At 43.6% G+C, this 12,136-nt stretch overlaps 1 protein-coding gene across 1 annotated transcript in view; it reads left to right on the forward strand.

The window, feature by feature from the left end:
• The first annotated feature begins 6,059 nt into the window (after window positions 1-6,059).
• BMPR2 (bone morphogenetic protein receptor type 2) overlaps window positions 6,060-12,136 on the forward strand; it is a 200,716-nt gene continuing 194,639 nt past the window's right edge. The window contains exon 1 of the mRNA XM_082840798.1: window positions 6,060-6,860. Coding sequence (XP_082696924.1) covers window positions 6,785-6,860 — 76 coding nt within the window. The 5' untranslated portion in view covers window positions 6,060-6,784. The remainder of the gene's footprint in view (window positions 6,861-12,136) is intronic.

Consider the following 12,136-nt stretch of genomic DNA (forward strand, 5'->3'; position numbering starts at 1 on the left):
CCCCATGATTATGTCATGTTATATACAACTCAGTCTTAGCCGATTGGAGCAAGAGAGACTCTCCCTGTTGGCTCAAATGAATACGCTACTATGTTGTGAGAACAGTTATGGAGAAGGCCACATGGCGAGAAACTGTAGAGGCCTCTAGGAGCTGAGAGCAGCCCCTGGCAGACAGTCAACATCTGAATGAGCTTAAAAGGAGATTCTTCCTCAGAGAAGCCTTTGGATGAGAACACAGCTTGGCTGACACCTTGATTGCAACCTCGAGAGATTCTGAGCAGAGGACCCAGCTAAGTCGTGCCTGGACTCTTGATCCATGGAAACTGTGAGATAACAAATATGTGTGATTTTGAATTGCTAGGTTTGTGTTAACTTTTTAAACAGCAATAGAAAACAAACACAGGTAAGTGCCATGAGAGCATGAGAGGAAGGAACTTGGCTCCCTTGTTCCTTTCTATATCATTATATCTAGACTAGTGAATGGCACATAGTTCAATAAACAATAAACATTTATTGATTATATAAATGAAAGAATGAAAGGATGGATGGGGGGATGAGTGGATGAACTTCAGCTGGATGCAGGGAGAGGACAGGACTGGATCCTAGAAACATGGCTAGTGGCTATAGGCTAAGGCATACTCCTTTCAAAGGGAGAAGTGAATCCACTGGGCAGGTATTGATGTGGTTCAAGGACTACAGGGAGCCAGGAGATCTGATATCCTGTTTTAAGATTTCTTTTATTATGTGAAACTTATTTTTTAAAGAAATTCTAAGGCTTAGCAAAAATTTTAACCATATTTTAGTGTAGCTTAGAGAATAAAGGAGGGGTCCTGTTGCTACTCTTTGGAGGAAAGCAGAGCTCAGCGTCTTGCATTTGCAAGGAAAAGCTCTTACAAGGTGTCAGTAGAGAAGTCCAGACCAAATCAGGTAAATCTGTGGAAAATGTAAGTCCTCCTCCTCTAGGATTGGGATCTTTCACATGCTTAGGGAAAGGCTGTGTTCTCCTGCTGTGAGTCATTCAGGATGGGAGGTTCAGATGATTCTATTTTGTTCTTAAAGGGAAGGGTTACCCCAGAAGCTAGGCTAACTAAAATGTCAAAAGTTATATAAAAAGAGAAGGAAGGAGATGGGACAAAGATCTAGGTTCCAAAAGCAAAGGTTTTTGTTTGTTTATTTTGTTTTGTTTTAAAAACTTTGCTTATTTCAGAAAGAGAGACTTAAGTTTGCTTTTAGTTCCAGAGGATGAGGGGGGTGGTGTCAGTCTCCAATTTAACTTTCCTTATACTTCACATCAGGGTTTTCCCCTCTCCCTACAACTACAACTTAATCTTACAAAAGGAGGTAATGCCATGTCCCATAACTCAGTTAAATCCTAAAGGTTAAATCCTAAAGTTTCTAAGCAGATTTTTTTTTTTTTTTTTTTTTGCGGTACGTGGGCCTCTCACTGTTGTGGCCTCTCCCGTTGCAGAGCACAGGCTCCAGATGCGCAGGCTCAGAGGCCATGGCTCACGGGCCCAGCTGCTCCGCGGCATGTGAGATCTTCCCGGACCGGGGCACGAACCTGTGTCCCCTGCATCGGCAGGCGGACTCTCAACCACGGTGCCACCAGGGAAGCCCCTAAGCAGCTTTAAGTTGCCTTCTGTTACTGGACCCTGAAGGGTGTTCCAGTGCTAACTTCTGGGCATCTGTATTGTTTTTATTCTAGAGTTAAGAATTTTTCTTCGACACCACCGCTTTATGATGATAGGCTTTGTTCTTAAATGTATTCATTATCTCTGAGCCCAGGCAACTCCTATTAGTCCTCAGAGGACATAATAGGGTTTCTGACTTGGTCCTTATTCCAATCCTTGTTCTAATAATCTACTGCCAGTTCCCTCCTAAAATCAGGGCCTTACTTTGCTTTTGCAAGTCTTCCACCTCAGAGGAAAGATATAATCCATGAGGAGCCATACCACCTAGTGAAGATCCATCAATCTTCGAGATGCTCTTGGTCTGTTCACCTGGATTTCTGTGTTGCTCCCCCCATTTCCCAGTTTCTTACACCAAAGTTTTTCTCGTATGTTAGAAAACCCTCCTATACTACTTGTTGGGCTTTTGGTCATTAGAGTACTGGGGATTGACTTTCCTTTGGGCACCACGGTAGTTATTAAAGTTGTTCACAAATTTTCATGTCCTCCTACTTCTAGTCACGTGGGATAGAATTACATTTCCCTTTTCTCTTGAGGTCAGGTTTAGCCATGTCACTTCTGTGGCCAATAAAGTGTGGGTGGAAGCATTTTAATGGCTAGAGCAAGACACTGTAGACTAGCAATTAAAATTTATGATCCCTATTGTGGCAATCTTGAAAGCATGTATCTCAGTGAAGCCTCCAACAGTCTGGGGACTTCAGTGACTACAATGAGCAGAGTCCATGTAGTGGATGTTGTACTGAGTTCCAAGATCCACCCTTTAGGACTGAAACACCACGTCTCCCAACTGCTGGAAATATTGGTGGCTGACAGCTCTCAACTGGGTCCCTTTCTGGAGGGGGTGCTCTTGGCTAAAGACAGCCCTCTCACCCAAGGAGCACCTCCCTTCCCTGGATGCAGCCCTCGTCCAATGATGGGTTGACGCAAGGGTATAAAGACCTAGCCCCTGACTCAATTTAAGACAATGTTGAAGGGCCATCCTAGTGCCACAGCTCCCTGCAGAACTGGCTGAAGCCTCAATTTTGTAACTGTGCTGCAGTTCAACTTCTCCCTCTGCTCAATCTTGTGACCCACAGTCTCCAGAGATTGTTCTTGAGAGCACTACCCCAAAACCTCCTAGACGCAAATCTGTTTCAGGGTCTGTTTTCCAGTGAACCCCATTTGTGATGGGCTTCCTAATGACTTGTATCAAACATACAACGTGAGAACTAAACCTTTGTTGCAATAAGCTGCTGAGAAGTTTGTTACAACCCAGTTTATCCTAACTAGTACAGATAATAAACTTGCCTGCCCTGCCAATCCTTTGTTCTCACCAGAGTTTGACTTTTATTGTCTGTCTTGTCTTATTGGACAGATTGATTGCCAAGTTCTAGTTTTTCTCTGATGTTCTTTCTCATAGTGAGTGAACAGCCATGTCCCAGATGAGCTATTACAAGTGTCAACTACAAACTGGCACTCGCCATTGGCACTTGCCATCTACCTCTACAAGGATTAAATCAGGTGCTTCTGCAGCTGCTGCTTTTCAACACCCCCTGAAAGGAGTTCAGGGTGGAGAGCAGAAATGAGGTTCTCTGTGCTCTGGGAAAAACTGGCAGAATGGGTCTTCAGATTGTTATTTTCAGGAGATGATTTTATGAGCCCAATTCTTATATCTAGTCATATCTAGAAAAACACTAACATCCTTCATGGTGACGACTGCTCCTTGTGAATAGCAGAAACCTTCTGTAAAAAAATATGGGCTTAAAAAAAAAAATATGGGCTTGATTACATGTATGCCTCCTTCACCAAAATCACATATATACTGACCTTTCTCCCTGCCTCTTTGGAGCAGTTTCTCAGAGCTATCTGGGATGCTATCTCCCGGGCTGCAGTTCTCATTTTGCCCCAAATAAAACTTAACTGGCAACTCTCACGTTGTGCATTTTTTTAAGTTGACACAAGGAACAACAGAAGAGGGAAGAGTGTTGTATATCTAGTTGTCTACTAATTATTCATACTAAGTTGGTGGCATAATTTTTTTCATATGAATTTCCTAGGACCCTTTCTTCTTTTCTATATAACTTATACATTTATATGTCTAAGGGTACTTCTTGTTTCTTAGGAAAATTTTTATGCAAATAAGAAATGAGTAATCAAGTACTTAATCCCAACTTGAGAAAGAAAAACAGTGTACTACCAATTAATAAACTTTCTACACCTCTAACGTACTTAAATCCTATTGCTCTGAGTGCTAGCTCTTATTTCTTGAAAGTCAAGTGGTAAAACAATACCAGTTCCTTATTTTGGGCCTTTTGGGAAAAAAAAAAAATTAAAAAAAAATATACATATATAGTAATAAAGCTAGTGAATCAAAGTATATGCTTTTTTTTTTTTTCTTTTTAAGGGATTTTACTACAAAGAAAAACTTCTCTCTGCCTGAAGGGTAAACAGTATAAAAATATTTCCACTAAAAAGAGTCTGAGAATTCTGAGCTGGTATTACCACAACCCCTATAAGATATTTAGTATGATAACAGCAACTAGTGTAAGGAATGTGAAGATTTATTTACATCAAGTTCAGATAAAGAGATAAAAGGGGACTTGAATAAGCAAGCAAAGAGTATGACTTCAGGACTGTATATTTGAAGGTATCTTTGAACTGCCCTTAGCCACAATGAAAGACCAGCAAAACCAGTCTTCAGAATAACCCTTCTGCTTAGAAGGAAAAGGGAAGGCTAGACTTCACCTCTAAGATCGCCCTCCCACGCAGATTTTCCACCTCGCAGCTAAGAATTAAACCCAGACTTCCGATGATCATGGCGCCAAGCACGTCACCTTCTCCCTCTTCCCCCAGCAAAATCCCACCCAAGTCGACCAGATCCCTCAGGAGTGTGTAAGAGCTTCAGGGCTGGGGTGGGGGAGGTGGGAAGGATTCCCTTCCCCAATCGTGGTTGCTTGGGGTTTTGCAATTCAAAAAAACCCCTACTAAACAGATCCTCTCCAGATTCAAAGGAAGCTTCTGTACCAGCAAGACCTGCTCTTTTCCTCGGATGCGTAGACCCAACCCCACTCTTTACCTTGACGCGGTGACTCCTCACCGCAAATTTCCTTTCAAATGCCCTAAAAAGCCCCTAAGGCCCCCAGCCTTTGTGGATAAAGGCCCACCCTCGAAGTGGGAACAGCGCTGCATAGACAGATATGCACAGACAGCGGGACAGCGAATACAATTGTAAAAGAATGAGTTCTTTCTGGCTTTGCATCCTTTCAAATGTTCAGTACTCCTTAGCTAAGGAGGGTTACGGTAATGGGTGCTTGAGGGAAGCAGGACACCGATTAGAGCAAAAATATCAATATGGGGGGGTGGTCTTTCCAAATTCCGGCTTTTGTTTGAGTCAGTGAGGGTAGCCCAAGGAGGCCAAGGTCTCCGGTTCTGCGAAAGGTGGGTCCTTCCCAATTCTTTGGGCTACGGACAGGCAGGCGCGGGCCCCAAGAAACAAAGGGGGTTGTTCTGTCCTTCGAGGCTTTACTCGAGTCCCAGAGGAGTCAGAGGCTAAATCACCGAGCTCGGAAGAGTTTGCCAAAGGCTGGACAATACATGCGGCCGCCCTCTCTTAAGCACGCAAATCCCAAGCGTGGACGTCTGGTAGGTGTGTGTGTGTGAAGAAGAAAGGCCAGTGCTGTCCATTGCGGGCTGCCGGCCCCGCCGTGCTCTGCCCTCAGCGGCTGCGCTGGGGCCGCGGAGTCCGCCTCAGTTAGCCCTGGAGTGAGGGGCGGGGCCGGGCGGGGCCGCGAGCGCGCAGGCGCAGTGCGGCTTCGTCGCGCCGCTGCAGCTGCCGCCGCCGCCGCCGCCGCCGCCGCCGCCGCCGCCGCTGCGGCCGACGCCCGCGCTGCACCACGGGCCCGAGACAGACTGGGCCGGGAAGAGCCGGAGACTGAGGAGGAGGCGGAGGCGGCGGCGGAGGCGGGGCGACTCCGGTGACCGGGAGCGCCGCAGACTGGCAGCTGCGGCGACTCCCCCCTTTGTGTCTGATCTGCCCGGAGCCGCTGGAAGTGCTTCCCGGAGGGGCGCGGGGTGTCTCGCCGCCTTGCTGCCCACCCCCTCCCCAGCCACCTACATCCGCCCTCCCGCCGCCCCCCACCCTCGGCCCGCGACGCCCGAGCTCCGCCCGGAGCCTAGAGCTGCGGGAAAGCTAGGAGGCGGCGGCGGCGGCGGCGGCTTCCTCGGGAGGGGGGGGTTGTGATTCGCTCAGAGGAGCCATTGACGGGAGAAGACAAGGCTTTCACAGTGGAATTTACCTCAGGCAAGATGGAGCGGCAGCAATAAAAAAGAGAGAGAGGAGCGCACCCGGGAGGGCTAGAAAGGGCAGCCTCCCGGCACCTCCCCTCCGCCCAGCCTGAGGACCCCTCCCCTCCCCCGCTTCCCACCGCCCCTCAGCCCTCCCGCCGGGACCTGCCGGACCCTCGTAGGATTGTTCCGCGAAGGCGTGAAGGCCGTGGGTTTGTCCATGGAGGCCAGCACCTTTTTCGATCCAGTTGAGGAAGAGGATTTGCTTTGCTCGAAATCGGAGTAAGGGAAGCACCGAAGCGAAACTTAAAAGGAATCTTGCCCTGCCGGAGCACAGGCGATGCGCCTCGGGCCGCCGGGCGCCGCCGCCGCCCGCCCGGTTTCGCCCTTCCCGGCAGTCGGGAACTTGTGCTGATCCTCGGCGCCCCTCGAATCCCCGCTCCCTACCCCTCGGCACCCTGGATATGTTTTCTCCCAGACCTGGATATTTTTTTGATATCGTGAAACTACGAGGGAAATAACTGCGGGGCTTTCTTCTTGTCTCCCAGCTTCTCCCCACAGACATGCCTTCACTTTGGGGGGCCGAGGCACCCTGTCCTGGGCGAATGAACACCCGCAGCCGCAAGGGAGAGAAATGAAGGAAATTTCGGCAGCGGAATGAAAGCTCTGCAGCTCGGTCCTCTCATCTGCCATTTGTCCTTTCAAACTGCATTGTAATACGGGCCGGATAAGACCGACGAGAGCGAGGACTAGCCTCCCGGCCGCGTTTCTCCGCCCTCGTTCACTTTCCGTATTTCTTTTCTCTGCTCTCCTGCTTCTTGGCTGGCCCAGGGATGACTTCGTCGCTGCGGCGGCCCCGGCGGGTGCCCTCGCTGCTGTGGACCGTCCTGCTGGTCAGCGCTGCGGCCGGTGAGTAGCCCCGGGTGGCGCGTCCGGGCCACTTCTCCTGTGGTTGGCGGGGGAGGGAGCCTGCAGAGGCCGAGGCCTGCGCTCGCCTGTCGCAACGCGGCCGCCGATCGCCCGGTACCTGCGCGCCTTTCCCAGTCCTTCCAGGACACTAACCTTTCACGTTGACGTGTAGTTTCGAATCCCCGCACCTCGTATTCCCCACCACTTCATCCCACCCGCGCCGGGGCGGGGGGGAAAGACACATTGGGTGTGGTATCTTAACATTTTTAGCTGTGAGGTAATGCAAGGATTAAAAATAACGTTTTAATCACCAGTGAACACTGTCTATTATGAGATCTTTGGAAACAGACCTGTAGATTTTTTTTCTAATATAAAGAAGCGGATTTGGCTTACAGTAAAAAGAACATCAACTGTAGAACGTATACTTGAACCTTATTTTTAGATGTAGATCACTCTTTGAGAATCCATATTACTTTCATTATTCCAAAATGTTCCCGAGTGAATTGAATAAATAAATGTTGAGGAAGGCAGAACTGTGAGATGCTTAGTATGCTGTATAATATTGTTAATTGTTATTATCGTTAGTATTATTTTGTTCCGAAGTATGTTAGTAATAATATTTTCATCTTTTCAATCTGTACAGTCGTGTTTTATATGCTTTTGGAATTACTGCTGGGCTTAGAAGTATTTTTGGTAGCTTTTCACTTAGTCATCTGGCATCTATTGACTTTCCTGTCATTGAGACAACTTTGACCTCACATCAGACTTCTAGGAGATTTGAGTCCTGAAAGTTCTTTTGACATTTTACTGAAGCTTAAAGGGAAATGGTAGTCATCCTTTCCTTAGAATATTTTGATTTTAGTTCTCAGACACCTTAGGAAAAACCTCGTTTCATTTGCAGTTGCTTTTCAAGCAGTCTTTTGGTGATTTGCTTTTAGAAATTTTGGGGAGTGAATCATACATATAATTCTTAAATTTGGTTTAGGATGGCCAAATAGATTATACATCGAAAAATGAATAAAGGGCAACATAACACCTTTCCAGTTATTTTTTCTTCATAAGTGTAATATTCACTTTCAGTAAATTTTTCATTGCAATGTTAGACACGGACAGTGTTTATTTCCATTTAAAAAGTCTGCATTGGGAAGATACTGAAACAGTTTTTGAACTTTCTTTTGTGCTTTAGATATTGTTGATTAATGTCTATTATGTTTGTGATAGTTGTGTTAACATAATTTGAACTTCTGAATTGAATGTATTTTGACACTGATATTTTAATATTCTTAATCATCACAATTCATTTTGGGGTAAAAGTGAATGATTTTTCTCTGGAGTTCTTTATATTCTGTTAGCTATCTAAGTTCTCTAGTAGTAAGCCATGTGGTCCCTGTATATGAAGAGAGTAAAAGGCGTTAAGTTCAAGCAGTCATTCTAAGAGGAGAAATCTCAGAGTTAGACTTGTTAGTGTTCTTTGTTATTCTTGACCTTTTTAGAACATAGATTCTCATTTATTGTTGACAGGCTTATCATTTTGTGATCAGAACTGATAAAATAAGAGAAAGAAGAATTGACTTAAAAATAAACTTGATATCTATTTGGTAAATAAAATATTAGAATAATGGCCCTTAAAAGGGATGGATTAAAGTAATCACTGTTTAAAAGTGATTTTAGCCATCTTTTTCTTTACTGTTACATAGCAACAGATGCCAAAATTTGTGAAATTGGATTTCAGAGCTGTAACAATAATAATAATAGTATTTATTGAGTGCTTGCTCTGCGCCAGCAACTGTCCTAATAGCTTTACATGTATTTTCTCATTTGATTCTCATGACAGTTCTTTACTCCAGGTTCAGTTATGCTCCTTTTATAGAGTGAGTGAAGTATAGAGAGTTTAGATAACTCACCACACAGTCAGTAAATTGTGGAGCTAGAATTACAGTCTGTTCCCTTACCTATCACATTAATGATGACAACAACTTCTCACTCTAATTGGGAACATGAGAGAGTTAGTGTCTTCACCAGATTAGCCTTTGAAAAGAAGCAAGGACCCTTGACAGGATCTTGGTACAGCACTGGTCGCGCAAATGTCATGGTTCTAAATGTGTAAGACTTTGCCTAATATTGGAGTGGCTAGAGCAGTTTCATTAAGTGCAAGGTGGCTAGAGAGGGCTTGTGTGAATTTGGGTTATATAGATGCAGTGATATAACTAGACATGTGCAAATGGTACAGCTGAACGGGAAAATAATACTGGAAGACTGATATTACATCTCTCTATGGGGTCGTGGATAATCCTCTATATCTTTTGAGTCCCTCTTTCCCACTTACTCTATTTAGTTCTTGGATTCCTTAATTCTAAGAACAGTTAGTGTGCAAAAATTAGAATTTATAAAAAATATGTGCTTGTTTGGTTTATAAATGATTTCTTTTTTTTTCCTTTTTTTTTATGGTCTGGAACAGGGGCATGAAGCTGAACTTGTTCTTTTTTTAAAAAAAATATTTATTTATTTATTTAGGCTGCGCTGGGTCTTAGTTGCAGCACGTGAGATCTTCATTGTGGCATGCGGGATCTAGTTCCCAGACCAGGCATCGAACCTGGGCCCCCTGCATTGGGAGCAGGGAGTCTTACCCACTGGACCACCAGGGAAGTCCCATGAATTCTTAATTTTAATAAAAGGATACAATATAATGTAATACTTAATTTAAAGGTCAGCTTCTGTTTAAAAAAATTTTTTTTTGAAAAAAAAAGGTTGCCAAGCTTTTTATTTAGGTTGTAGTGGTTACAGATAACATATCTAATCCTATATCCTGCCCCACCATGTGCTGCCCAATGAGCAGACTTAGCTACTCTTTTCCCTCCAGTCTTAGTTCTTGTGTTCATCCTTCTTGTTGTCCTTCTTGGCATCCTTCTTGGCCTGGGAGGCCAGGGAGCCCATGGTATTTCGAATGGTCTCATTGGGATCCCTACCTGGAAGCTTCTCCAGGACACTGAAGGAATTCAGCGTCCTGCATCATGTCATAAACGTTTTTCTCCTTGGCCGGCTCACATGTGTCCATGGCTCAGTTGTCACCCATGTCAGCTGATTCTACCTAGTCAATGTCAGTTGATTCTTCCTGCATTTGAAATAATTCACTTGACTGGATTTCAGTTTTACATACATCTCTTCAGGAACACACACATTGTCTACAAAAGCTATCGTGACATGTGGGTTGCTGTAGTGGTGGTATTGGTATTAGTGTGTGTGTGAAATGTGGGGAGAGATGTTTATTCTAGCTTTCCTTCATTAAAGGTCAACTTTCTTTAACAGTGAAGGAGAAGAAGTTGAATATTGGTCTCTGGTGGGTAAATTCTAACTATAAAAGGTACAGAGTGAAGTCAATATAAATCAGTTAATTTTATAACTGGCCATATCACTTTTTTTTTTAACTGAAGTATAGTTAATTTACAATGTTGTGTTAGTTTTTGTTGTACAGCAAAGTGATTCAGTTATACATATATGCATTCTTTTTCATATTCTTTTCCATTATGGTTTATTACAGAATATTGAATATAGTTCCTGTGCTATACAGTAGGACCTTGTTGTTTATCTATTTTATATATAGTAATTTGTGTCTGCTAATCCCAAACTCCTAATTTATCCCTCCCCCACTGCCTTTCCTCTTTGGTAACCATAAGTTTTCTATGAGTCTGTTTCTGTTTTGTAACAAAGTTCATTTGCATCCTATTTCATATTCCACGTGTAAGTGTTATCATATATTTGTCTTTCTCTTTCTGACTTACTTCAGTTAGTATGATAACCTCTAGGTCTATCCAAGTTGCTGCAAGTGGTGTTATTTCATTCTTTTTTTAAAAAATACATTTATTTATTTATTTTTGGCTGCGTTGGGTCTTTGTTGCTGCGTGTGGGTTTCCTCTCTAGCTGCGGCGAGCTGGGGGGGGGCTACTCTTCGTTGCAGCGTGCGGGCTTCTCATTGCGGTGGCTTCTCTTTGTTGCGAAGCACAGGCTCTAGATGCATGGGCTTCAGTAGTTGTGGCACGTGGGCTCAGTAGTTGTGGCTCGCAGGTTCTAGAGCACAGGCTCAGTAGTTGTGGTGCACGGGCTTAGTTGCTCCTCGGCATGTGGGATCTTCCTGGACCAGGGTTCAAACCCGTGTCCTCTGCATTGGCAGGCGGATCTTAACCACTGCGCCACCAGGGAAGTCCCCTCAAATAAATTCTCTTTAAAGAAATTCTTTGTAAGGAACTGGTAGATGTAAGGTACAAGTTTTCTACTATGGCGTGCCTTTAAGAGTCTGTATGATATGTCAAGTTACATAGCAATAAGATGTTAGGGGAATTATTACCAGAAGAGCTAATGTAAAAGTTTAAATACATACCTAGAGTCCCAGTGTCCAACACTGTCCATCAACCTTTCCTTGAGCATATTAAGTAACACTTAAACTTCATTACACATATTATCAAGCTATAATACAAAATTAGTGTAATCATTCTCACCTTAAAAGTGTTGACTGTGAAAAAAAAAAGTGTTGACTGTGGACTTGATGGAAGAATTATGGAACATGATAAAGTATTGTGCCAGAGGTATTGGCCATAATAGTTTTAGATGGAGCTGGATGTTTGGGGGAATAGAAGGATCGTATGCACACATATCTCTTTCTGGCAATTCCTCATCTGTATCTGGAAGGCTAGATGCAGATGGCAATGAGAAATTTCAATTTGTTAACGCCAGAAGGTCTTCTCATTTATCTTTCAAGACAGTTTTCCCTTTAAAATTTCAGTGTCAAAAATATACTTAATAATATACCTTCATTCTGTCCCAGCAATTTAAGTGCAAAATAGCGTGATTTAGAGCAAAACATGACTGAACAAAGGACATAGTGTGTCATTTGCATATATGTATATATGTGTATGTATCCAATAATCCAAACCCCTAGTTCTTTCATTTAAATGAGGAAATAGTTGACTTTTCCCAACATTATTGATCTTTCTTCAGTCTTTGCCTTTGTAGACAAGAATAGTCTATGAACCAAGCTATATAATTGTAATAGACACTCTAGGCCAACCTTTTAGGGAAAGCTTTGTTTTTGTATTTTTGTTTTTCTTTGAAAAGTAAAGAGAAAATACTGTTAATCCCATAACTCCAACACTGTATTTTATTTTGGTGTATTTACTTCTAACTTTTAAATAAAGTTGTGTATATTTTTGTGTTGGTGTGATTGTATAATTTATTAATTATATTTCAGACAGTTTTTTGGGCCATGCCATGTGGCATGTGGG

The sequence above is a fragment of the Leucopleurus acutus genome (genome assembly GCF_964270905.1).
Source record: "Leucopleurus acutus genome assembly, chromosome: 6".
Lineage (NCBI taxonomy): Eukaryota > Metazoa > Chordata > Mammalia > Artiodactyla > Delphinidae > Leucopleurus > Leucopleurus acutus.